Source organism: Harpia harpyja, chromosome 15 (genome assembly GCF_026419915.1).
Source record: "Harpia harpyja isolate bHarHar1 chromosome 15, bHarHar1 primary haplotype, whole genome shotgun sequence".
NCBI classification, from domain to species: domain Eukaryota; kingdom Metazoa; phylum Chordata; class Aves; order Accipitriformes; family Accipitridae; genus Harpia; species Harpia harpyja.
In genome coordinates this window covers 23,236,365-23,263,837 of record NC_068954.1, presented here as the reverse complement: position 1 = coordinate 23,263,837, position 27,473 = coordinate 23,236,365, and the positions used below count along the sequence as shown (strand labels likewise).

The window sequence follows — 27,473 nt, the reverse complement described above, 5'->3', positions numbered from 1 at the left end:
CAACACTTTTTTTTTGGGGGGGGGGGGGGGGGGGGCTTTACAGTGTAATCTCTCTTGTATATTCACTGAATGCCAAATTTTCTTTTTTTTCTAAAAGATAAACATTTTTAGTCACTTTTACCATATCACCACCTTACACTGACCAATGAAGAAAATAAGTGTATAATGCTTCAGATGGAAAATATCTAATTATTATTTAGTGAAAAAAATATTAATATAAATGAACCTAAAGCAGACTGGCAGGAGCTGCTTGTTCTTATTCTAACGTGCAGTTTTAAAACATTTACCTTTTTTACTCATGTATTTTGGATTGCAACAAGACACTTGGGACTGCATAGACCCACCTCCCTTCAAACTGAATTCCCCATGTTTCAACTTCCTACAAAGTCTTGAGTATCTTGACATAAGCAAAACTTTTCAGTACGAAATACTAAAAAAAAGTTTCCTATCTTAGAGTATTTTTAGGTATTATAAAATTTGGTAACTTACAAAGGTTACAAATCAAAGCAAATGGCCAGGCATAGCAATCTGAGTGCTTATTACTTAACTGTGATACATTCCAGAGATTTCTCAGATGAGATACACTTGCCTTTTCAAACCCTTATTTCTAAAGGGTTAAAATCCGCCCAGCTCCTTATGTAAGTGCACAAGGCACTAGATAGAAATAAGAAATGGAAGTGTGCACATACCAGGAAATAACTGATTTTTTAAAGTTATCATTACTTTTGTAAAACTAACCATTTGGGCCCAAACATACCATGCTGACTGTGCTCCACGATGAACGAGCTCTCAAGCTGTTCACTTTTTATTTCAGGTGAAATTTTGTAGCAGAGGCTTGGTGTTTTTCAGGAAAGTGAACCTTGTGCTAGGAAACACTCGTGCCTGCAAAAGTTCCCCGATTTGGCCAACTTGTAAACCTCTGGAAAATAACAGTTTATTCATATTCAGCAGGAACTTGCAAAAAGGTTTTAAGAGACTCAGTCACCACTGGACAGCCTCTAGCTTCTCCCAGCTTTTTAGCACTCATAGACTGCATTCCTACAGCTAGAAAGCAACATGGTATTTTCTACCCGCTCACGTCTCCCACTCGTGACCACTACTTCTTCGGTATCAGGAGAGAAAATCAAAGTTAAACCTTCTTTCGTGGTGGTACCTGGCTCACGCATCTCTCTTCTGCCCTTCCCCAAATGACACCTCTCCCGGCACTTGTGCGGGGAGAGGGGTGAGGTGTGCAGAGTGGCTGGCCAGGGCAGGAGGGACCCCCCAAGAGGAAGGCTGGTTTTTAGGGGCAAGTGCTCCTGCAAACTCTGCCCTTCACTGACGCTTCCAAGTCACAGCGTGACATTTGCCAGCACACCGCCGGCATCCATAAATCAGCTCCTCCTACGGTCACGCAGGTGGAAAGCGTCTATTCTGCTGGGAGAAAGAAAAGTCTAAAGCAAACCTGTGTATGCAAAAAACACAGGAGTGAGCACTCCTTCCCATGGGAAGCAGATCAGAGCCAAGGACTTTCATGCCCCTTTCACTTGCAGTTGTGCTAAGCTGGCGCTGCAGGAAACCCAGGTCCCTGCGGTACAGGCACGCTGCTAATTATACACAGCTCGTGCACACATCCAAAGCATGACCACAACGTCTGCATTACAAGTCTCTGCGGAAAACAGTTACAAAAAAAACCCCAACAAAATTAAACAGTACACATTCATGCAAAAAGTGTTTCCAGTGATGGAAACAAAAGAAAAACCACATGAATTAACAGGCTCTCCCTGCAAATAAACAACAAAGAAATAAGTAAAAATGCTTCTTTAGTATTTCATAAATACACACATTACATACTAATTATGTTGTCAAGCATGCACAACAGATATTATTACTCTGGATAAAAAACAAACTCAAAATTGAAGTCAAAAGAATGATGAATCTGGCTGCTCAAGTTTCAGAGAGAGACTGCTAACAGCAGCATGCCTAACACTAAAGAATTTCATTTCTTGAAATAAAGCCCAGATCTGTAGATGTTAGGAAAGATTTACAAATACCAAAAACGCTGAACATTACAAACTACTCACAATGCTAAAAATTCAAGTTAGCTTGTTACAAAAAAAATCAAAAGTCTAAAATAAAAACATTAGACATGAACTAGGCTGTAGCGGCAGCAACACCAGCAGATCTGCACTCCTTTAACTCCACAAGATGCTTTTCAGCGCTGGCTATGCTATAATCAGAAAAGCTGCTACATAAAATCAGCATTTTGTGACCATTTACTTCAACTCCCTTTATGCTCGGCACACTGGTATTGCCTGCCACAGCCAGAAACGTAGACCAAGCCTGGTCCCAAGCAGGTCTTTTCCACCTCAGCACCATATTAGTAGATTCTGCCATTAAAATTTCACCAAGAAATGTTGCCGATGTGCAGCAAGTGAAGTCCTTAAAAGATGCTGCTGTATGGCAAGTATGTACAGCCATTATAGATCTATATATGATAGATCACTATCTACACTAAAAAACACCTATCTATATTAAAGGCTATTAGCTTTCCATCAGTATTAAAGGAATACTAATACACTTAATAGTACCAAGGTTACCAGTCTGAATTAGTATAAATGCCACCAGGCACCTAACATGGGGTATAGCAGTCAAAACACAAAAGCTACCTTGCTGTCTGACTTGTCTGTTGGCAGAGGTAGGTGCTGATGATGGCTGCGTAGCCGAGCTCAGCATCCGCTATCGTGCATACAAACTGCTGAACTCGCCTATAACATGCTGCCAAATGGACAATCCACGCAGGGAATGGGAAATCCAGAGAGCTTTAATAAAACAGAAATCAAACAGCAGAAGGACTACAAAGTCATTGGGAAAATGAAGTATCCAGCTCTGGCAGTGCAGGGATGGAGCATGTTGGCTAATCATAGGATACAAAGGGAAACTTTCTAGGAAATGTAGCTTTCACCACGTAGTTGATATATTTGTGAGAAAAAAACCATTTTAAAGGAAATTTCCACCAGTGAGAGCAGTCTGGCTTGTTCTTTATTTCTTCACATTTTTTTCCTAGCAGGTATCTTCTATTAACATCTAGTTTTCCAAATAATTACTTTTTACATTGAAGCAATTACTGTTTAATGGTTTGAGGAATATGCATTTCTCTAATATAGTCTATTTAATTCTAATTAGCAATCAGCTGATAATAACCTGGACTGAAAGGACTTTAAGAGTAATTGGGAGTCCCATGAAGCAGAGAGTGGCAAAAAGAGGCCCTGGAGGCCTAAAACAGGGAGCATGAGATACCACTTCTACAGAAAGAAAACATACAGTTCGGGTGCATAAACTGTGTATCATACTAAAAAGAGCTGAAGCCCACCCAGAGCAAAAGCTTAAGTATCCTAGGCCTTGGATCACGTCTAGCAACGTCCTTCTACCAGGCTGACATATTTTGCATATGAAGTAGCAAGGGATTTGACTTCATTTTTGGATCATGTTTCTTTCTCTATCTTGCCAGCAACCGTACATATTTCCTAGACCAAACCTTCAGATGACTTAGGCAAAGGGATGCCTAAAATCCGGGTCATTGGTCCAGGCTGAAAACCCTTTATCTAGCAATGTGAAAACTGAAGGACTTGCTGGCACTCCCCAAAAGCAACACTTTGAACACCTAAAAGCATCCAACTTCCTTATCAGCATCGGAGGCGTTCATACACTCAGCCTCCTTCTGTGGCAACGGCCCAGGCCGGGCTCAGAAGATGCACGTGGCTTTGGGGATTGATTTGCCTTTTTGGACACACTGCCACAGGTTCCTTTTTCCCAACAATAACTCCATCTAACACTCCCAGAGCACTGTGCGCAACCTGTTCACACGCTTAAAAATAATTTAGATTTAACTATTTGTGTTTTCTCCTCAATGTATTCTGAACAAGGAAACAATCTAGAAATCAACCTTTACAGCAATTTACAGCATCTTTTACTACAGAAAAATTTACAGGCTAGAACAGAACAGTTATGTCCTGTAAATCCAGGACAATACTGGAAATATTTTGGATTTCAGCTGGCTTCTCACCTACTCATTTCTGTTGTTACCCCTTCGCCCAGCCTAAAGAGCACTATACAGATAGACTGATTTGTAAACACAGTTTAATATATGCAAAGTTTGACAAATCCATTATCCCAGCAACTAACGGGGAGGGAGTTTTATAGCATCGCCTTTCTTAGCATTTCTTTTAATTATTGTTTTAATGCATCTTGCTCTTCTTTGTCCTAACATACTAAGGTCCTGTTATAGCTCAAAAAAAAGCATACCTGGGGAATTCAAGCAAACTCACAAAAACAGTAATTCTTACATCAAGACTCACTGACTGAACTCTCTGAAATCCTGTTTTACAATACCCTTTTAACACAGCTTCTACCAGAAATTCTATCGCCTTGGTGGACACTGGCTTGGGCAGGGCAACGATAGCGTTTCCTTGGGACCTTTCAGTCCATCAGCCTCAGAGTCCTTCTCATTGCCTCCTTTCATTAGCCACGGAAGGGAAAGGAAGCCCTGCCTTGGCCCCAACATTGGCCAAAGATTACTGCCATAACCAAACTTCATGATTCAGAGCTTCAGCCAGTCCACATGGAAGTCAGGAAGGAATTTCTTCCAACACGAAGAGTCGTCTTAAGAATCTGGCTGGCAAGCGTTCTTCATGTGCAAACATGAGTGGGTCACCAACAGATATGCAAGTAGGAAAGAGCAATCCCAGCCAAAGTTAATTTTACTTCCACCTTCCTTTGCAACACAGAGCACTGCTCAGATCCTCCGGACACGTTACACTGAACCACTTCACTGCTCCCAGGGCAGCACCTGGATTTCCCTTCGTCTCTCCCAGCAACATACACAACTGGGAATACAGAGACTGGGAAGTCACCCATCAGTGGCGGCATCCCCATCGCACAGCAGCACACACGTCCTTCTTCCAGCCCCTGGAGAAACCTGTACCACCATAACAGAAGACTTTTCAGGAACTATCATGCTTTCACCTAACCAAAGTTATTGAGCTCAACAACAGACTATTTAACAATGAGATGTATTCCTGCAACAACTCTTCTTTGGCAGACTAAATCATCTCCTGTATTCATTTTAATGGAACTATGACAAGGTCGCATTTCCTGGAAAGATTATTTCAATGAGGAAGAAAAAAGAAAATCTATACAGGGGGTTGGAGGCTTCTTCCCCCAAAAAACATTTATCATGTATGTTTTCCTCAGATTGCTAGGCATAGTTTCAGTTCCTCTCTGCAGCAAAAGCATGCAGCGCCTAATAAATGTTTCATTCAATAATTCAGACACTTTATTTAACTTACCATAATGCAAACAAGTTTTTACCCGTGCTCATGCACAAGATAAAAGAATTATAACAATGTATAAAAAAAGTTAATCTCTCTGTAAACTCCAGAGTAGAATCATTAGAGGCTTTAGGCATGGTTAGCGAATATTTACCAGGATCACTGAAATAGAATTAAAAAAACCCAACCCCCAAAAATCCCTCAGTTATTTGGCAGCAATTTATCCTGGCCAGTTAATGCTAGATACAAGTCCTAAAAAGGCAAAAGCAGCAAAGAAAAAAAATAATTCACATCTCTCCTTATATGTTGGCTCACTGTTTGAAATTAAAATTTCAGAACTTAGCTTACACAACTCTTCATTGAAAGAACACCCCAAAATCAGTACAAATTCCTTTACAATTTGCTTGTCTTTTAAGCAAACAATACTAGTTACCCCAGACCAAAGATAAAGTTTTGCTGCAACCCCTTGGAAGCCCTTTATCTCATCATCAATTGCTCTTTTCAACGAACATGCCTGGGCCTTGTCCCTGCACACAGCTAGCAAGTACAGCAGTGAAGTCACCTTACAGAGCAGCTGAGTGAATAGAAAAAAACGGCTATAACTTATTCAGAAAGAAAACACCAAATACTATCAAAAGGATGAAGTCAACCTCTCAAATCTATGGCAGTAAATGACATCTGATCATTTAACGCAGTATAAACATTTAGCAAAGATTTTACTCTATTACTTCAAACCAAAATAAGATATTACATCTATGTAAACTGTGTTTTCTTTGTAGATGCTAAAACCAGAAGTTTTTAATTAATCTATTTATTTTCTTTCTATTTCTTGTTTTTCCCAATGCTCAAATACAGTTGGCTAGAAGAAAAAACACATAATTAGGAGTAACATGTGACACCTATAGCTCTATTTTTGCAATGGGAATTTTGTTGTTACTCTTTGTTACACAGCTTGTCTGAATTGTCACACAAAATAATTGATCCTTACCTTAAACAATGCATTTTCCTTTATTTACTGAGAGAAATGTGATCTTTAGAAATAAATAAATTGTTCTGTTACAGATGGGATGTCAGACACCAGCAAGCTACTGCCAGCTTCAAAAACAAGGGACCATTCATAACTACAATTCATATTCTGTTCTCATTCTTCTGAAATCTTGGCTCCTCTTTTATCATTTGTAACTGTCTGTATGCTGAAAATAGATATCTAACAAACAATGCCTTTTAGCCCAAGACCAACTCCCTTTATAGCTGCAGCTTAGTTTAAGCAGTGTTCTTCTTTCAATCCCCCAATCATAGTAACGTCTTTTTATTTTACTTTAGTCCAAAATACAAGATTAGGTCCCCCCAGTGTTCTTCACTTCCATAAACTAAATCATAAAACACACAAGTGCTTTTCTTGTCAATATTATAAAAGCCCCAATTTAACTGCCTCTTGTCTCAGTCACAAAAGTAGCTTTTTAGAACAGTTAAAACCTAAATAAACTATGAAATCATTCACTAAACAGCACAAAAGGTAACTAAATAATCAGAAAGAAATATATATAGGACACAGAATAAAAAGCAGTTCCCCTAGCAGAAAAATACAGTTGTCTCTACAGCAAAACACAGCAGCCATCCAGCAGCTCCCTATTAGGGTTAATCAAAAACTTTTCTAAGTTTTTTTTTGTTAGAATATGTAAAGTCTTCCCAATAGAAACTTATATGAGAGTACAGTTGTTCCTATTTCACTCTTACCCGCAGACTCAAGCCAGACTTCCTTCTCAGGGACAGAGGAACTATGACTATTTTAGTGTTCCAGCGCTGGCAGGCAAATGACAAAAAATAACTGTGGAAAGACACAATCACAGCACTCGATCACATACAGGATATCCAGATTTAAGTCCTTGGCCTCTTTACTCTATGTCCCTCCATATCAGGAACAAAGAAATATCCCACTCACAGTCCTAGACAGCTGATTGTTTGTATAAAAAGGTGTATAAAATGCTTTTATGATTGGTGTCTGGGAGATATCCCCAGTCTGTTTTCAGTTTTTTAAAAAAAACAACTTTCATTCAATTGACAAACATCTTAAATCCCAAACTTCAGCAGAACAAGGTTTCTCACCTAGCTTTACCCACGGTACTGGGGACAGTGGTGTAGGTGAGTGAACATCCAGCTCTCCACTACACCTGGTCTTTAAGGGCACCTCACACTTCCCAAATGAAGAGTTACAAGTGATTCTCTCTCAGGTAAAGAGAGTATTTGGCAGTAATACAAAGACTATGCTATCAAATTCATTCTAGCAATGTCCTTGTACAAACACTGAAATTTCAGTATTTCACTTTAAAATGTTAAAATAAATAATACGTTGATTTCCTATAAATAGGAAACAAAATATACCATCTGTTCACAATTCAAGAACTGTATGGCGATGCAGCCATACTCCAAATCTCATCACTATATATTAAGCTACCCTGATAGACTCAATTAATTATAAAACAGAGCTTAAAGCTTATTTTAGGTCTTAACAACTGTTGTAAAAGGCAACTCAGTGTAGGACAACTGGGATGAATTCTTGGCAAGTATACTCAGTATGAGGAAATACACCCAACGTTTTCTAATAGTTTTCACAGAGAAATCATGAGGTATAGCGCCAGGTACCAGAAATAGACACACACACATTCAGAGATGAAAACGCAAAACCAGAAGCCTATCTGACAGAGTACACTCCCGCCCGCAGCTTCCCTTGGGTAAGAAGCTGTTTGTCAGGTATCCATCCTGCTGAGCAAACAAAGCTGGTCTTCCTTTTGAAACAGGCCCCGATAAACACCTCTTCAGTCCTCACTTACAGAAAAGGTCTTCCACTTTGCAGGATCATAAGATGTTTTTCAAGTAAAGAAATGAAAAACAGCCAGAGACCCCATCTCCTAATAAAGCAGTAATAGCACAAGCACAGGCCATCACACGTAAACACCATCCTAGCATTAAACACCCAATCTCCAGTCCTGGCTGGTCAGCATGAAGACGAATCCTCTACAGCAGAAGCATGATGTGATTCCCGATCCTCAGAATTAACAGCTTTTTAATTCCTCGCTGCAAAGTCTGCAGTCCACAGCATATCCTTTTCTTGTCTAAATAGGTTTGGTTAAGGACACTCCATTACAGCAACCAATTAAAAACATAATTATAACTTACAGCCATGATAAAATTTGCCATTTTCATTTAGCTTTTTGGGGGGGGGGGGGGTGGGTGTTGATAGAGGGAACAAGAATCATCCTCTATTTTATTTCACAAAATAGCCATAGAAATTTTTTATGTATGTATCTTAAATACCAGCACTTTGTGCATAAATTCATATGCACAGACGCACTAAAGAAGGGAACACGAGCTAGTACTATCATCTCAAGTGTCAATTTTGGAAGCAGTTTTTTGGATTATGCTCTTAGCCAAAGAAGCCTTTGCATCTACCCCCCTCCAACTGCCCCCTGGTTGCTAATACATACATTCATTCAAAATATACAGAGAAAAATACTAGGGAGTTTTTAACCACGGCTAGAAGAATCTCTTTTTAAAGCAGTCTGGAGGAAGGAGCAGACGGGCATTAAGTTTTCTAAAGTTACTCACTACTTGAATTTGCTCTGGGGTAGGGGAATTAACTAGCACGGACTTGCCACTGCCTAGTTAACAATGCATGAATGGAATATCCAAACAGCTATAAGCAGATATGTTGCATAAGCATAATAAATTAAATAAAGGTAAAATATGTTATCTTCCATGCTTTTATCGCATGTAGTTTTTCCCTATCAAGAAGTGGCAGAAGCAGCTCTACTATTGACCTTAACTGTACCTTAACTTAAACAAGGTATAGATTCAGACGGTTATTGCTAATGAAAAGACATTATTTAACATGAATTTAATCGCATAGCTTTCATATACATTCTCACAGCATCCCCATGACAAAGATGAAGGTTTACCATTATTTTTCCCCTTTTAATACATTAGGATTGATACAAATAAATTTGTGGAATTTACTTGTTAAAACCATGGAAAGCCTACTTGACAAGAATAAAATTGAGATTTATAGTGCAAGGTATACACCTGTAAATGGAAAGGAACCCACATGACTTTCAACACTACAACTACATTTGTTAGGACAACAAATAGGTAAAAGAAAAAATTCCCATAATGTCACAAGAACTTTAAAAAAAAAAAAAAAGGCAAGTGATTTCATCTGTGGCCCCAGTTCAGGATTTCAGAATCATTATGCAAAAGCTAAAAGTATTTTTTTATGATGTATCAAAGGGTCCTGCACCCAGCACACAGAGGGAGCCTAATCCTCATTACAAGCCACAGTAACCCACCCATGCACCCACTGACTGAAGGCACTGGCAGGTGCTGCTCATCCCTTCTGAGCAGACACCATGAGTGGCCAGTGTATATGCATGCAACAAAAATTCAGCCATTACAAAAAAATCCCGTATGTTTCCTTCCTTTAATTGTTATGTGTATTTGCAGTTGTACTTGGCCCTAAAATCCTCACTTATTTTCCATCTGCAAAATGGCTCATCAGAATTATCTAGAGCATGAACTAAAGTGTATTTTAGTGTAATTATTAAGGTTTATCTTCACTGATATTTCCTTTATTAATATGGTATTTAAAGAGAGTTAGGAATGGTAAGGTAAAAAAAATATACAAGCTCCAATAGTTTCAGACAGCGCTTTTTGAGATGACAGGGAAAGCATCCATTGACGCAAGACCAGGTAGAGTGGAATCTCAATTTATGTTAAATAAATCTAATCCCAGCGTATTAAAGAGTGACATGTCTGAAAATAAGGATGCAATACACATAGTTCTACATGTCACAAAGAGCTTTGCAGAGAAAGAACCCAAATTCTAGAATCATACTGAACTACATCACCCTGAATTTTTGTCATAGTATCCCACACACTGACATACTGCACAAAGTTGGAGCCGTTGCGACCATTATTAGCTGTCTTTGAAAAACAGCAGCCCCTGCTCAAGTGGAAATATTGATTCCTTAGGGATGACTCTTCCCCCACAGCACTACATTTCTTTGGAGATAGATTATCCAGTAGAGACAGTTTCACAGTAACTGTCACTAAACAAAACAGAGCTAAATTCAGGGTCCTGACCACATGGATTAGGCCAAGGACAGGAGAAGCATTTTTGCCAACAATAACCTCAGTGATATCTCGGAGCATAAATAAAACTGTCAATAATGCTGGCCAGAAATCTAACCCATTAGAAGCTGATTTCACAACCTTCTGCTTCTTTCACATTCCAAATTTCCTAGGTAGTATCTAGTAACAGATCTCTATCTGTGGCAGTGTCTAAGCTACAGAGAAAGCAGGTTTGATCTAGGATGGCAATTCCCAAATTCCTAAAGAGTTATGGCTGAACAAAACTAATATAAATCCTCTTTCATACTTAAATGGCTTTCTATAGGTATAATTTCTGTGTGAACAGGAAGTAAAATGTCCTATAAGCAATAATTATTTTTATATATATAAATATATACATATATCGATGTATGTAATAGAGTGCAAGTCCATAAATAATAATGACCTATATAAGGGACAGATCAAAAATTTATGGGAAAGTCACTACCTATACAAACTATACTAGCAACTTTACCAGCTAGTAAGAACAGCTGTGCTGCGTTCAACCACAGGTCTCCATAACCCATGTCTCCATAAATTTGTACTTTGGGATGATCAGAACAAGCGTACAATACTTCTCCTAAGAAGTCTCCCAGCATCCAACCACCAAAAGCCAAATCCTTTTAAGACTTAAAGTACATAATAACAAGCACTACACAAAGGTGTGTTTCCAGGAAATCAAACAGGAAAAAAAATAGCCACACACAATATCCTTTTAGAGAGAGCATAAACACAGAAGGCAAAGACACGGTGTCTTTGTAGATCCTACCTTTGTGCCCTCTGAAACCTGGGCTATACCAGTGGCTACCAGCATACAGCAGGCAAGGGGCACCAAGCGCTAACTTCACAGAACCAGCTCTATAGTCCAGCATGCATAATACTCTTCCATAATCCTGTGCTCTGACCACACAGAGGTTCAGCTATGCACACTTCCCATGGGAATGCATGCCGGCTAGGGAACTGCAGCACCAGAAGGTCCTTCAGCTATAGCCCTCAGCAGACATTGCCCAGATTAAGTATGCTTGGTGGAAGCAGCACATGCCCTAACAGAAAATAACTCACCCCTCTCTGTCCTCTCAATTCAGACTCCAAATCTGTCCAGGCGTTTGAGACACTGGTCCAAATATCCTGCTCATGCCACAGGCTTTGGTTGTTTTTTCTCTACAGGGCACCATGTGCATGAACGCTTGAGGCTGCCAAAGCACATGACGAAGGTGTGATGATACAGTCCACACAATGGTGCCTTAGAAAACATGTGTTTCCAGATTTGGACTGTAAGGACCATCGCTCCCCAGGTTTCTTCCTGTCATGCTCTTGCAACACCAGCAAGCAAGGTCCAAGAACAAGACAGGGTAGATGACAGGAACTCATGTTTCAGCAAAATACCACTGGAACCAAGTCTTAAGGTGATATGGGGAAAAGGAGCATTGGGGAGGTAAAAACACTTTTGGAAATATAATCAAATTGTTACAACAAAATTGGCTTTAAACCCCAAACTATTTCAATTACCTTCTGGTGGTGGGGGAGGGAATTCCTCTGTGTCCATCCTAGTGTATCCGCTGAGCCTTTAGCAGACTGAAAAACCCTGCAAAAATGAAGGGAACATGTTTTGTAGATGAACATAATTTCCAAATATTGAGACACTCCTTTTCAATTTGGCCAAGCTCATACCTATTAGCTAATACCATTATGGAAGAGAGGAAATGCACTTTGAAGCAAGACGCCAGGCACATGTAGTCCAAATTTTTATGTACACAGCCCTCAGTATTGGAGCCAATTCTTTTAATGATCTCAATAAGCCAGCTGAAGAAAGATGAAGTTTTCAAACTATTTGGTACTCTGCAGCTCCCACTGTGACAATCACAAGCAGATTACTAAAACATGTTATTTCAATGCCTGTTTGGAGTATATATTCTCTTTCAAAATCTTCATGAAGGGGAGAGGGATAAAAATTCTAGGAAGCTCATCAGTTTTGATCATGCTTTTCTCTCTTTGGCAATCAGAAGTCACAAGTTTTAACTATACATTTTATACACAGCTGCTTCTCTTCTTTTCATTTTTTTGGCAATCTTGAAAACTCCGCTTGAGTCCCTTTACTTCCACCTCTCTGGAGGAGAGTGAAGTACCAGCTAGCAGTCTCCTGAGCACCTTCTCTTTCCTCCTCTTTTCTCAAATGCCATCGATCTCAAGGTTTAAGGGAAAGAATAAACCTACAAAGCATTCTCTTACTTTGGTCCTGAATACACGCTGAGAGAGAGTAAAAGCCCAGAACCCACGAGAGAAATTTTCCTTCCTTCCCCATAACAGTACTTAATAGTGATATTCCAGTATCATCTGGAAGGAAAAACTGGATCTCTTGTGCTGAGCAATGCACACATTCTGCCCCAAACCCATTTTCACTCTAACTCAAGAGACAGCATGTCAAAAAGATAGATTTCAGAACAAGGGTGAGGAGGAAAAGTAAGTTTCCAAAAGCCACACAAGACAGCAGAAGAGCCAATGCTGAATTTTCTGTCCTACTCTTGAGTAGCCCATAGATGTTAATCTCAAGAAGATACCAATTCTGCTGACAACAGCACACAAAACAGCTCAAGCCCTTGGAAAGTCTCCACAGCCAAAATATGGGAAGAGTAAGTTGAAGGAGATAGTGAAAATCAAGGTACAGTGGAGAAATAATACACTAAGCGAATCAGGATAGAGAGCTCAAATCAATTGCCACTTACAGAAGAGGTAGCAGGGAATGGAAGGAAGTGCCTCAAAAAAGGATCCAACCTTAGGAGGTACCAGGGAGTTTACCTCCCTGACATCAGGTATGCAAGGGCAAATCATCAGGACAGACATGCCAGGAAGGAGAACAACTCTGGTAGCGCTAGATCCTCTTATGATCAGACAATTCATAACAACTTCCATTTTCTAAGCACACAAAATTCCCTTTTAAATCGTCTTAAGCAAGTCCTAGGCAAAACCAAATAGCTTCAGAGCCAAGACTCAGAAAGGATTCATCCACGTATACAACATCTGTCTATAACACAGAAAATATTCCATTATGTGCTTTCACTATACAGTGTCCCTTCTAAAGCCTCTCTCTACAATTTATATCTGCAGAGCTCAAAGGCGTGTTCCTGCTTACAAATGTCTGGAATGCATCTTGCCACACCAAAATTGTCAGCCAAAATGAGGGAAAATTATGGTTTGAAGAAAAGGCTATTTTTCTTTATTCCTTTAAAGCTGAACCACCACTGGAACATAGATTTTTTCAAGTGTGAAACATGCAATAACCAGCAAACCTCTTAAAGTTAGTCTCAGCACCTCTTCCAAATACATCTTTAACAGAGTAGCTAAAAGGCCTTCAGAATATTTTTTTTTTTTAATTTAAACGTATGATGCAAGTTTTCAAACACCTATGGAAGTTAACTTCGACAATGATTTTTAAAAACAGTTTCTTCCTCACAAGCAAATACTAACAACACGCAGAGCTGAGCTATGGAAGTTTTCAGCTTGTTTTCCATTTTGATCTAGCCCACAGTGACATCGCTTCAAATTACACAAGAATTGTGTTGAGGAAGGACACAGACCCAGTGTTAAGAGTCCTAGCCACTGACCTGCTTGCTCCCATCTGAACAGTGCAGTTATTCACAAGAAGAAAGATACACTTTCTCACTTAAGAATGCCTTAGGGGTTGACTTATACATTGCATTAATTCATCTTGAAGTTCCACAGATTTTTCTCTACTTTTTAGATGCTGAGAAAAATATTGCAGTAGCAAAGAGAGCTTGTGTATTGTACATTCCAGTAATGCCCTCCATAAAAATAAAATAATTGCCATTTTATGTAGCAGACGGCATGTTCATGAACAATCTCTAACAGCACCATATTTCAAAGAGAAGTTTTTCACTCTTCTGTTGAGAGGCAGGGGAACTAACTCAAGTTGAAGATGTTTAAATCAAGATTAAGCCAGATGATTTAATTTGACTAGCAGCATATGGCACAGTTTGCATTTGCAGCTCAGGTGGTTCCCCCATTGATTCTGCTGCTAACAGTTACGCACCACACAGCTATACAGGTGCATTCAGACACTAATCGTGGAAATCACAGCTCAAATTAAGCTGAAAGGGACCTCTGAATGTTCCCTCATACACTCAGGACAGGTGCCTTCACAGGTAGATCAGGTTGCTCAGGGCCTTTTCCACCCAAGTTCTGAACCCCCCCCGACGGTGGAGGTTTCACCGCCTCCTGGGGCAGCCTGATCCTGTGCTTAACCAGCCACTCCAGGAAGAGTTTTTCCTTATGCCCAACTGGAATTACCCTCGCAGCAGCTTGCGGCCGTTGCCTCTCATTCTCCTGCTGTGCACCCCTGAAAAAAGCCTGGCTCCGTCTTCTTTCCAACCCCACCTTAGGGAGTAGAGGACTGCAATTCAATCCCCCTCAGTCCTTTCTTCTCGGAACGACACAAACCCAGTTCCCTCAGTCTCATCCGACCTGTTCCCACCCCCAACCATGGCAGTGGCCTTCGCTGGACTCACTCCAGGCTGCCAGTCCTTCACTTGTACTGGGGCCCCACAACGAACGCTGAATTCCAGATGCAACATCGTGACCGCTGAGTAGATGTTCATAATTTTATGTTTATGTTTAACATAAAATTATGTAAGAAATTGAACAGCTATGTGCTTTTAAGACACAAAATACTAAAATTTCATTCCAAAGGTATTTCAAAACTGCAAATCGAAAAAACCCCACTATTAAACATGAAACACGTGAGCTATTCATGTGTATTGCATTATAAAATTATGATTCTGAATAACTGAACAACTGCCCTGACGTACTGGACGTGACACACAGGTTATAAAAATATGGAGCTTTTTTCCCATATGAAACTGATTTCTCAAACATACTATAACCTCTATTTAATGACTCAGACTGCTCCCTTCCGGGCTCCGCAGCAATCACAGAAACAGAGGGACAGAAAGAAGCTCTTCAAGTTACCTAGCCCAAAGTTTAACGTTTCCCATGGGCTTCCAGATTCACCTAACCTAATTCATCAATTCACCTAACTCAGTGCTCATCACCTTCTCTGCTTCAGACATGGGTAGAGGTAGCCATGGCTGGTGTAGACCACAATGGTGGTCTACAGATTGCCTCCTTTCCATCTCTTCCCCCACATTTCCCCTGGGTACCCAACGTACAGCAGATGCAGAGAGAGAGGCCAAGGAGCTCCCAGGCACTTCTATGAAAGGCAGGTGACCCGCTCTGGCTAAAAGACTGGCCCTCGCTTCCCCTGTCTGCTTCCTGATGTTTTCCCCTGGTCCCTTCCTGTCAAACTGTTAGGAGGAACAGGTAACTCTTACTCATATTTACAGACTGGAAGAGGAAAGGCAGCTTTCCAACTTTCTAAGTTCCCAGTTTAACTGCCCACTTATAACAGGTTAGTCATTGAACTGATCTAGCTGAACAAAACCCAAATATTCCAAGCCTAAGAGACTACTGCTGTTAAAAAAAAAAAAAAAATATTTGTAGCAGGGCAGCATGCTTTTATTCCAGCTGTTTAGCTAGTAACTTCATAAGTTTGTCTTTAAAAATCAGCAATAACCATGCTAAATGCATGCATTTTGAAAGAAAAAAAATCAGATCTCTGAATACCGCAATACATTCAGGTCCTCACCAAGTCTGTAATGATTTCTAAATTTTAAACTGATATTTAAGAAAAAAGAAAAGGAATTAAAATACCACATTAAAATCTGATGTTCCTGGGCAATGTTTCTCACGCAGAGGAGTCCCACACAGTCGAAGCAGTCAGATCTTAAATGGCACTCACACCAGAAACCAGAATCTGCTGAGCATGAAACGATCCCCAAGGACAGGTCCCAACTCTTATTTCAAATTTTTCCACCGAAAGCGCCCACCTTTGACCATGAATGAAAGCTGGTACAAAAGGAAGTGGGAGTCCGCAAAGCTCCACAGCAGAGCTTACAATCTCAGAGTGCTAACACCTGAATAACAGAGGCTGGCAACCTGGCATCTGTGAGACTGAAATTCTGATTCCACGGCAAATGGCAGTTTTAGCAAAGAAAACAAAGGCAGCTTTATACTTGTCCAAAGACTACAGAAGAAAGTCAAAGTTCCTCTCTGTGACTCAGTTTCCCCTCTCATTACCTCTGGTAACTCCTTCTGCCTCCAGGACTAGGTTTTTCAGCTACAGCTGCGCATCACATTTCATTTGATAGTTTCCTGTAATTGTGGGACAAACAACAGATCACCAGTTCTCAGCCACAGGAATACAAATACTGATCAACATCTGCATTTCCACTTCATCGAAACTATTTTCCGAAAGTCATTACTTGTACAATAGTCAGTAGGTAACAGAAACAGGACCAATGCAAACTCCACCAAAACTACGAGGCAGCGCAGCGTTCAGACCTGGTGGCACAGTACCTACACACTCAGCTCCCAAGGGGACACACTGCCAAGTTTTCCAGTTCTACCGCCTTAAGAACTGTAAAGGCGACATACCTTCTCTTTAAGGAGTGTGCACTGTAACTGCAGCAACATCAGGATTCTTCATTCTTAACACTGCAGAAAGAATAAGCCAGTGAGCATTTTTTAATAGAAAACAGAAAAGATGAAACAAGGAGACTGATTTCCAAGGAGCTGTGACTCATGGAGAAAGCTTAGTGCAGGCAAGCTGCAAAGTAACTTCTCTGAGAAAGCCTGAAAGCCTAAAAATTAAATTTAAAAAAAAAAAAAAAAAAGGCAAGAAAAAACTGTGAAGCCCATGGAAAGCCCATGGATGTCTAAAATCCTCTTGGTCCACATCACTTACTGACTATTGCTGTGTAATGCCCAATTCAGTCTTCTTCCACCTGTAACTACAGAACTCCTGCTGGGAAGTAAATCTTTGTGAAATTTGATATATAGACTCTTTTGGGGGCGCAGAGAAGCAAGGAGAGAAAAGAACACAGAAGAAAGTAGGTTAATTTCCTTCCCCCTCCCCCCCATCCCTCAAGATGGCTCTGTTACAAAGAAAAAATAAAAATTGATAGCACAATTTGTTCTCCACACAAGACTATTCCAAAGAAACACAGACTGTAGAATTTATTTCTTTTTTAAGAGATGTTTTTACACTAGAGTGGGTGTGAATGAAGCAGGCATTTATATTATGACAGCTTACCATCACATGCTGTAAGGCATAGAAGAAGGCTGTATCAAGAGTGGATCATTATTTCTTTTAATGTATATCTGGTTTTATTGATAGCTAACAGTCCTGTACTGTACCAATTTTATTCCTAAATTTATCGAAGAAAATTACCTAACTTATAAGCAATGGAATAATAAGGAACTGCATAGGTTCAAGTAGAAAATAAATATGAAGCCCAGTTCCTGGCTCAGTTACAGCCAGGGGAAATTCTATTATCAGCTGCAACGCAAATAAGGTCAGATCCACAGAGATGAACACTTTTCAGACCGCATGCAGAATCCACTTCCCCAAAAGCTACTTCACTTCTTTTTCTGCCACCCTTTCTCGTACCAAAGAGCATCCTGCTCAAAGCTAGAGAATAACACGGCAGCAAGCCCTGAACAAGAAGCAATCTACAGGGACACCCCAAGAACACGACTGAAGATTGGTTTTCTGATCCTTCTTTTTAAAGGATATTATTTACAACATTTCTTTAACTAGAGCGGATTCCTGCCCAGTACATCATCTGAAGGAGGGGAAAAGAGGAAGAAAACAAAGACTGCATTTGCAGATTTGTCTGAGGGCTCCTTACCCACAACACAAGCAGAAAGCACTATGGATTTTTTAATATTTATGTTCTTCCCCTCTACAGATTATTATCGCAAGGCAAAATACAGAATCACTGACTCACAGACTCATTCAGGTTGGCAGTACCTTAGAAGGTCATGTAGTCCAACCTGCTGCTCAAAGCCAGGTCAGCTATCAGGTGAGACCAGGCTGCTCTATCTACTGAGATCCTGAAAATCTCCAAAGACAGAGACTGCACAACCTGGCCAGGCAACCTGTTCTCCTGCTTGGTTGTCCTCCTAGAGAAAAACATTGCCCTTATATGTAGTTAGAACCACCCTTACTTCAGTTTATGACCATTGCCTGTTGTCCTGCCAGAGGACAGGCAGGCAGGGGCAGGCTGATGTTAGGGCCCTTGAAGCATCTCTTCTCCAGGCTGAACAAGCCCAGCTCCCTCAGCCTCTCCTCCAGGGCAGGGCTATGACTCCCTGACATCATGGTGGCCTTGTGCTGAACTCGCTCCAGTTTATCCACACCTTTCTTAGGCTGGGGCGGGGCGAGTTGCGGACGCAGGGCTGGATGCAATACTCCAGGTGTGGTCTGACGAGTGCTGAGTGAAGGGGAACTCTTCCTTCCCACATGCGCAACCTTGCACTCGTTGATGAGCTTCACAAAGTTCCTGCCAGCCAGCTCCTCCAGCCTGCCCACGTCCTTCTGAATAACAGCCCTGATCTCAAGCACATCCACTGCTCACCCCTTCCCCCAGTTTGGTGTCACCTGCAAACGTCAGGAGCAACGGCTGGTTGACTTCCAAGTCATGCCTAACGTGAAACAGGACACATGCTATGACAGACAGCTAGGGCACTCCACTGGTTACCAGCCTCCAGGTAAGTTATAACCAACTGGCCACCTCTAAACCCAACCAGACCACCAGTTTTGCACCCATCTAGTAGTACACCCACCCAGACCATAATGACATTCTGCGAAAGAGCTTGCTGAACCCAACATGAACATACGATTTCATTAAGCTCTATAGCACTATGCTTAGCTTACAGATGGGAAAGCCGAGACCTACAAATACTTAAGGAATGTGAGGGAATATGGGTAAAAAGTCACTGAAACCAGGGAAGGGAATAGGTTCCTGAACATGCACGTAGGGTGCCTGACTTTCAGCAAATAAGCCTTTGCTCCTGCCTTGTGCGCTGGCAACTGTTTGAATACCCAAAGGAAGAAGAGGGGCATCACCCCGGGTTTTGGAGGCTAACCTGGAGGTCAAGTGTACCATAACAAATCGCAAGCATCCAAAGAATTAAAAGTGAATGTTGGCATCACATAATTTTAGTGAGGACTGATTTTTTTTTTTTTGGTTCTGTGCCACACAAACTAGATGACTGTGTCGCTGGTTCAAGACCTTGATCTTCCATGTCGCATGCACAAGCAAAACAAAAATATATGAATACTAATACTACAGGAATACTAATTTTTCTTAATTTGCTCTAAATTTGATTGCAATCAAGTAACTTCATCTGGAAAAGTAACCTTATTTCTGAAATTTCCTCTTTTAAACTTAATCCAATTTAGGCCCTCTCAATATTGGAGATCAAGTATTACCTTAACCGGAAACACCCTCAGCTAGATTTCTATTTTTAAGTCAGAGAAGATCCTTGCATGCTGCATAACACTTCAATTGTGATGTAATCCTACATAGGGTTTAGTTGCATACATATTATTATAATACACATGTAATTAGAAGTATTATGCACAGACTTTATAATTTATTAAGAAATGCACCAAAATAGTAATTTACTCTAGTAATTCTGATCAGCCTTGCACGTAAAATACAGTATTTTTGTCACTGGGAAAATGCCCCCTCCTGAAACCTATTTTGATTCCCCAGCAAACCAAGTTCTTAGCTTCCAAAAAAAAAAAAAGAGTAGGTGAGGGCAAGGAATGTTTTTTATGGATACACTCGATAAAGCATTTTTTCCCCCTTCAATTGTACTTCATCTGCACATCCACCGCAAAAACAGAAAGTCCTGGTCAAACTTGCATTAAATCCATGAGTCCTAGTTTTAAAAGGCATAGGTTGTCTTTCAAGATACTGATGACAACTGATGAAAGCTTCCCTCAGAAGCTCTTTCAAATGATACAGGTGAAATGATACAGTGAACTGAAGATTCAGTTTCTACCACTTTCTGCAAACCTAGTCCTGACAGAGGCACTTTTCCTGAACATTTTCAGTTCTTTGGGTACTACTGTCCTTGCAAAAGTAACCACACTATTTCTCATCAAAGACAACCCATTCCATCTGATCATTACAGAAGTGTCCAGTTGAACAAATTTATTTCACCTGATGAATAAAGTTATTAAGAATATAAATATAGACTCTTACACCTGTGTTTTTAAAATAACTATTTGGAGTAAAATATGGAAATGCATTTCTAATCACAAATTTGACTCATAATTCATGCTCTAGAAAAATAACAATTTTCATTGAATTTCTAACACCAAAATATTATTCAAATAAATCAGAAATCAGGTAACGCAGCCATTAAACCATCAATTAAAGTAAGAAAGAAGAACAGTAATAGCACCTGCACAAAAACAGCCCTCGTCTTCAAAAAATGTATAATGGAAGGCAGTTTTCCGTGGAAGTGTAAGTTCTGCATCTAGTCCTAACATCAGCAGTCTTCGCTGTTTCCTTGATTTGGAAATGATCGAGTAGACCTCTTTCTTCTCCACCTTCTATAGTTTGAAAGGGAAGTTTTTAAGACTCAAATTAGTCAGTCCATAGTTTGCAACAACATTAAATATTATGTACAAAAATCTAAAAGAAAACTGAGGACGAGACTCTGAATGCTTTAAAGTGGTGAAAAATATAAAGTCAAAAGCCATAAGCTCAAGACTCAGTGCAGTCCTAGCAGGAAATCTAAATATTGCCATCTACTCCCTAGTAACTTACAAACCCATTTTACAGATGAGGAAACAATGTTTATCCCCTTTCTTGAAATTTCTGAGATGTTTATTCTGTATCTCTAAGGAAAAAAAAAATATTCCTATGATTTCTGCAATCTTTTTTAAAGTATTTTGAGAAAACAGATTACAGAACAGAAATGAGAGTGAATGTTTGACCTTGAGCCTGGATCCTAATAGTTCGTATTCATGGTTCAGTCCCAAGTAACAAGTATTGTACAGTACAGTAAGTCACTGAAACAGATTTTCCCAAGATAATGCCCCTATTCAGCACTGCATAAGTAGAACAATTTATTTTGCTCTGGTTAACTGCTTCACCCACGCATTTGACATTAAGCTTCAGGCTTCCTGACTGAGCAGCAATACATGTAGGACATGAATCAATGTTGTGCAGTTATGCCTCACTTCCCACAGTCTTGCTGATTCAGGCAATTCAGAATAAAATATGAATCAAGTTTTTGATCTAAAAACACAAGTTGGAATACTTTGTCATCACTCCCTTAAAAACAAGTTGTACTTTTACATGTCCCTGGTTTCAAAATAATCTGAAGTATTTTGGTGTGAGTAAAATTCAGGTTCTTTAGTGTAAGAAAACGTCCAAGTGATTTAATTCTCAAAGATGCTAATAAAGCAGTAGTTTCCTTCCACGGATACGTGACAGACCTCGAATCCCGAGATTCTGCTCTCTACAAACCACATATGCACACAATGACATCACTGAGAAAGATGTGAAAACTGAGAGAGTATTAAGACATAGTTGTATAGGTCCATAATGAGAATTTTGGTTTATCCCGCTCATGTACCTCCCCGCCTTATTATAAAGAGCACCTCCCCCTCATAACATTCCTGCAGTCTCCCTAAGTAATTCTCAGGCTTCAGTTTATGAATCTCTGGTAATTTCCAAGCATCCAGGCTTGCAGCTTTCCCACTCTTTAAACTACCTCTAGATTCAGAAAAGGATTTACAAATATTAATTTTCCACTAACAGATGTAATAATAAGAAAGAATTCATAAGAATAGGAACAGGAATGGAAAAAAATATCTTGAATGAATGCTGATTTTAACAAAAGAAGGTCTTGGATATAAAAAGTGCCTCCTTCACATGTTGTAGAATATATACAAAATGAAAGACTAATTCATATCACTATCAATGAAGCCTCATTTACCGCCCTATTATAACATACAAAATGTTCAAAAAGTAAGACGCGCTCAACAATTGCATTCACAGCATTTAACTTAACACTGTAACTCCAAAGGAAGTTTCTCTATGGGACAACTGCTGCGACAGATATTCCACAAGAAGCATCCAAGGATAGTACGGAAATGCACTTACAGCTCAAAAAAGCCATTAGGAAGCTGAACTTACGGAAAGACAGTTTCAAAAATACCTTTAAATTTAGAGGCCATAAGACAATCTCCCATGAGTTCCCTTCTACAGTTCTAAACTAAAACTGTAAAATGGAAAGGCGTAATTAAAGAAAAAGCAAAAAGTGAAACAGAAGTCACTGTACAGAAGCAGAAAGAAAATTACCACGCCACATACATAAAGATTAAGAAAATAAGTACTACACACTGATCATTTCTTCATCACATACAAAACTGAGCGCAGTATAGTATTATAGATGCATGAATAAATTCACTGCACCTCTGCAAAATACATAAATTTTAATCTGAAAGTCTGAATCAAAACTACTCCTCCTAGATTGCAGAATGTATTTCCTGGTTTCTTCAGAAATAGACTTAAGTTTATAAATTTTCTACAACAGATTCTAAAAATAATTTCTACTTTATATAGAAGCAGTTAATAGACTTCCTGTTTTACAAATGAGTAATGCACTATTCCCAATTGCATTAAATTCTGTTAACAATTATGAAGTTTGACAATAGCCCTTCAGGTTTTAGACAAGCTTGTTGTCTTCCTTCAAATGTTTATAAACTATGCAAGGACTCCTAAACAGCTCAGAATCAACTGAAGAACTCCTCTGGTGTTGAGATTTCTTCATATCAAGTTTATTAATGCCGAGACTAAATACCCTCAATTGTAAAAGAAATGGAAAACAAACGACAATCCCGCCCCCCCAGCAGTAAGTAGCAGTGTCCTGGCAAAAAGAAAAAAAAAAATAAAAAAAAAAGATCAGTACAAGATTTTATAAATACTAAATGGTATATATAAAGAAAACAAGCAGACAAACAAAGAAAAAGCTCTGTTAAAGACGGTAACTTAAATAGACTGAAAGACACTAAAAAACTCCAAGAGCATTTAAAAAAAGCTGTGATGCCTAACATTAAAAACCCAGCCTACTCAAAACTAAGGCTGTACCTTACTTAAGACACGCTATACAACTACCAGGTTTAGGATAATCAGAACCTTTTATATTTGACATACAACTAAAGTAAGTGTTTAGACTTAGTATTTCAATCTGGTGTAAGTCAGCACACTTCCACTGAAGTTAATGGGCTAGAAGAAAAAAAAAAAAAAAAAAGATGCAGAGGTACCTAGACCCTCGATTTCAATCACAATAAAAATGAGAATCTAAATACTACTTATGTAATACTGTGGATTTTTAAAAGTTAATCTCAATAAATGCTAAAGCTTGTTTCACAGTATTCTACTCCAGGAAAGGATTGTTGCCGTAAACTGATGAGCGAAACCGTATCCTATCTGAGAGTAACCATAGCTCCTGGGCAAAGGAGGGCTCCTGCGCATGGGCACAGAGGGTGGCAACCGCCTCTTCGGTACTTTGGTGTGCTCACCACTGACCTGTCAAAGCAAATAGCACAAGACTTGCACGTTTGGTCTCAAAGTCTCAGAGCTGCGATGCCAGCCGGCACACACCCATCACGCAGCACTGTGGCTCCTCTCCGTATCCTGTGGTGTATGAACTCCTGAAGCCCAAATCTATAGGATCCTGCTGGATCCTGGCACTCAGCAGGAGCTGAGTGACTGCACGTTCCTGAGGCATCTATCTGCTTCCATGGTCCTTTCTCCCACTACATCCACCTGCAGGTATCAGCCACGAAAGCCCCACACACTGGACACCCAGTGCCTGTCCCATCACAGGACACCCGTCACCCCTCACGTAGTATGTCATGTCTCATGTACAACGCCACAGGTAAGCTAAGAGATCCATAGACTGTATTATAGAAGTCAGGAAATCTCACTGTAAAGCCTTCAGAAATACCAGATTTCAAGGTAGCATCTAAAGAACTACTGTTCATAACCAGACAAACACATGCAACTAGTTCCTGGGCTACTGAGCCCGAGGGTAGAACAAAAAAAAAAGAAAAAGACAAGATGGATTAAACAAAGCAAGTCAGAAAGATTATCAAGATCAAACAGATCACCCAAGTGAAAAGAATGAAGGGCCCATTGAAGAAAACAGCTGAACAGCCAGAACCCCTGCCTGAGTAATGGGGTTGCAGTTGTAGGCGCCCAACATGTCCCACGTTCAGGCAATAAATCTGTGCCTGCTGAGGGGCAAGAGAAAATTTAAAAAAAACGTAATACTTCATTTCTACTGCAGATTAGATTGCTCACTGGGGTTTACTAAGCAGAGGAAAGGCTTTGGGAAAACATTTCTTTTCTTTACAGTAATAACAGTCGCAAACTAACATGCAGTGGTATATCCTCACTATTTATTCAGTACGAGGCAGTCTTTAAACAGTCAATCTTTCTTATTTCCTGACTCATGAAAAGAAAAAAAAAAAAACACCCAACCAAAAAACCCAAACTATATCTTTTTCTGGTAACAGTTAAATTGCACAACTGAAAAAAAAGATACTTTTTACATTGCAACTAAACAACTTCAAACCTGCTAGCACAAGATAAAGGCCACGATCTTAGTAGCTTTGGGAAAAAAAAAGGATTGAACAAATACTTAAATGAAAGAGGGCAAAATTTAAGACGGATAAAATCTTTTTGGTCAAAAATACAAGCACCACCTAAAGGCCTTTAAAATAAGCCTTTGCTATGGGCAAATTACTAATAGCTGTCTTCGCAAGCACCTGGTATTGCCTACTGACTAAGCTCGCTCACTTGCCCATGTGAATGACTGGCCAATCTTTTAAAGCTGTTCTTGCCTCACCCTGTAAGAACAGGGCATCTTTCAAAAGTCACTACACGGTCTGGGATCACCACGAGCAACTCTGTAACTCCTGCAATAGCTGAAGTGTTAATTACAAAGAAACCAAAGATAATTTTAAAACCTCCTTTGAAAAAAAAAAAATACAGAAATCGACAGTTGTTACTGTGCTGAAGTACCTGTCCCCTGTTTCACGAAAGCCAATTTAGTTGCAGATGCCAACTACAAAGCTGGTGCTGAACGCAGTTTTTAAGAAGGGGGAAGGAAAGAAACTCAAGTCCCCCCGGGACCCCGGATCGTTCAAGAGCCTTGTCCGCACCTGATGAAGAGGCGAGGGAAGCTGGAGCCAGGCAGCTCCCGATGCCGAAGAACACGAAGAGGCGCACACGCGAGCAAAAACCCCAGGGAAAGCCTTGGAGAAAAAACTTCACCAAAGAACAAGGGCCAGAAGTTTGGGAAAGGAGCGAATGCGTTTATTAACGATCCCCGGCAGCCCCGCTTCGGTAACTCGCCAAGCCGCGCTGCACCGGCAAAACCTCTTTAAGAAAACGTTTTAAAAAAATCGGGTTTTTCCTCTCCTCCACCGAGGCGGGCAGAGATTCACTCCCCAGCTGCCACCCGCGGGCTCCCCGCAGCCCCAGCGAGGCACCCCGGCGCCGCGGGGACGGCGGCGGCGGGCGGAGGAGGATGAAGAGGAGGAGGAGGAGGAGGGGTGTCTCCACACGGAACCCCGAGCCCAGCCTCGAAGGACGAAACTTTCCGTGATTAACACAGCGGCGAGACGCCGGCGCTCCCCGCCGGCCGCAGCCGCCCGCGGCCCCGCCAGCCGCGGAGGGAACACCCACCTCCTCCGCCACGCAGCTCCGAGGCCTCCGCTCCGCCGGGGCTCCGCCGGCTGCCCCGCTCCCCGGACGTGTCACTCACCCCGCCCCCACACCCCGTCCCGGGGGCCGCCGCCGCCGATCGCGCACTCGCTCGCCGCCGAGCGGAGCTCCTGAGTCCCGACGAGGAGCCGCCTGGCTCCGGCCGCCGCCGCCGTTACCGCCTCCCCGGGGCGGCCGCGCCCCGCCCGCTGCCGGGCCTTTCGGGCGGCGCCCGCCGCCATTGGCGCAGCGCGAAGCCCCGCCGCCTCCCGGTTGGCTCAGCGGCCCGCCGGTCGCGGCGGGGCGGGGCGGGCGGTGGCGGCGGGCAGCCGTCCTCGCCCCCCGCCCCAGACCCCTGCCGCATTCCTGCCGCCGCACGTGACGCCGCCGGGGCGGGAGCCCGGCCCCAGGGGCGCCTGAGGGGGAGGGCGGGGGATGCGGGGGTCGCCGGTGTAACGGGTGAGGAGCAGAGCTGGCCGGCTGCGGGCCAGCGGGAGGCCAGCCGGGACCGGGACCGCGGCACACGGGTGAGGAACTTTTTGTCCCCTCAGCCCCGTCCTCAGGAATAGCACGCGAGGGTGCGCGCTAGGCCACGGGAGCTGTGTTGGAATTTCATCCCATTTCTCACTTGAAACTCTTTAACACCTTTCAAAATTAAAGGTTTTGTAAAGGTGCTGGCACCTCATACCTAACCTTTAGCTGTCTGCGCTTTCTTCGCAGCCAGCATCGCTGCAGACTGGTGCCGACCAAGCGGGCCCCACCGTCACTCGAAGGCCGGGTCACGCTAGCGCGTAACGCTTACCCTGCAAGTAACGTCAGCCACCTGTACGTGCACGCGAATACGATTCAGGACTGAACGTGCCCCTTCCATAAAATGGAAAAAAAAAACCCAAACCTTTACAAGATGCAATTATTTTGAAAATGTGCACCATCCACGTACACATCTGTCCCACTTCGATGAGAATAAATGCTCTTAAGTGCATTATAAGTCCTTAAATACATTGTAAGTCCTTGACATCAGTTACAACTATTTAATATTGCTAAATATTTTTTTAAGTCTTTGGGCCACTTCTAAGCATGAAAACTTCAAGCTAAACGCTGTTCAAAGATCCATGCCATCACCCAGCAGTGATCTTTGCCTATTTAAGTGCATGCATGCTTCAGCCAGTAATGAAGTATGCCCAGGTATAGTAAATTAATTATCGCTACGTGAAAATGTTAGCAGAAAATGGTGGCATGTCAAAAGACATTTGGTTAATCCACCTTTTATCTACACTTTTTATTTGTCAATAGTTTAACGACACACACTCACATTCACAGCTATCCCATGTCTTTGTGTGGGTTC

The 27,473-nt window shown here is 41.3% G+C and overlaps 1 protein-coding gene across 6 annotated transcripts in view; it reads right to left on the bottom strand.

Annotated features, from left to right (window-relative positions):
- Positions 1–26,221, bottom strand: part of ARHGEF10 (Rho guanine nucleotide exchange factor 10) — a 120,197-nt gene extending 93,976 nt beyond the window's left edge. For 4 of the 6 annotated variants that reach the window (XM_052809171.1, XM_052809174.1, XM_052809176.1 and 1 more), the window contains exons 1-2: positions 26,111–26,221; positions 11,982–12,057 (exon numbers count right to left, since the gene is read on the bottom strand). In XM_052809171.1, coding sequence (XP_052665131.1) covers positions 11,982–12,018 — 37 coding nt within the window. In that variant the 5' untranslated portion in view covers positions 12,019–12,057; positions 26,111–26,221. Of the gene's footprint in view, positions 1–6,297; positions 6,350–11,981; positions 12,058–16,979; positions 17,040–26,110 lie in introns of those variants that run through there. The other 2 variants (XM_052809172.1, XM_052809175.1) reach the window with 2 other exon arrangements.
- Positions 26,222–27,473: the final 1,252 nt, after the last annotated feature.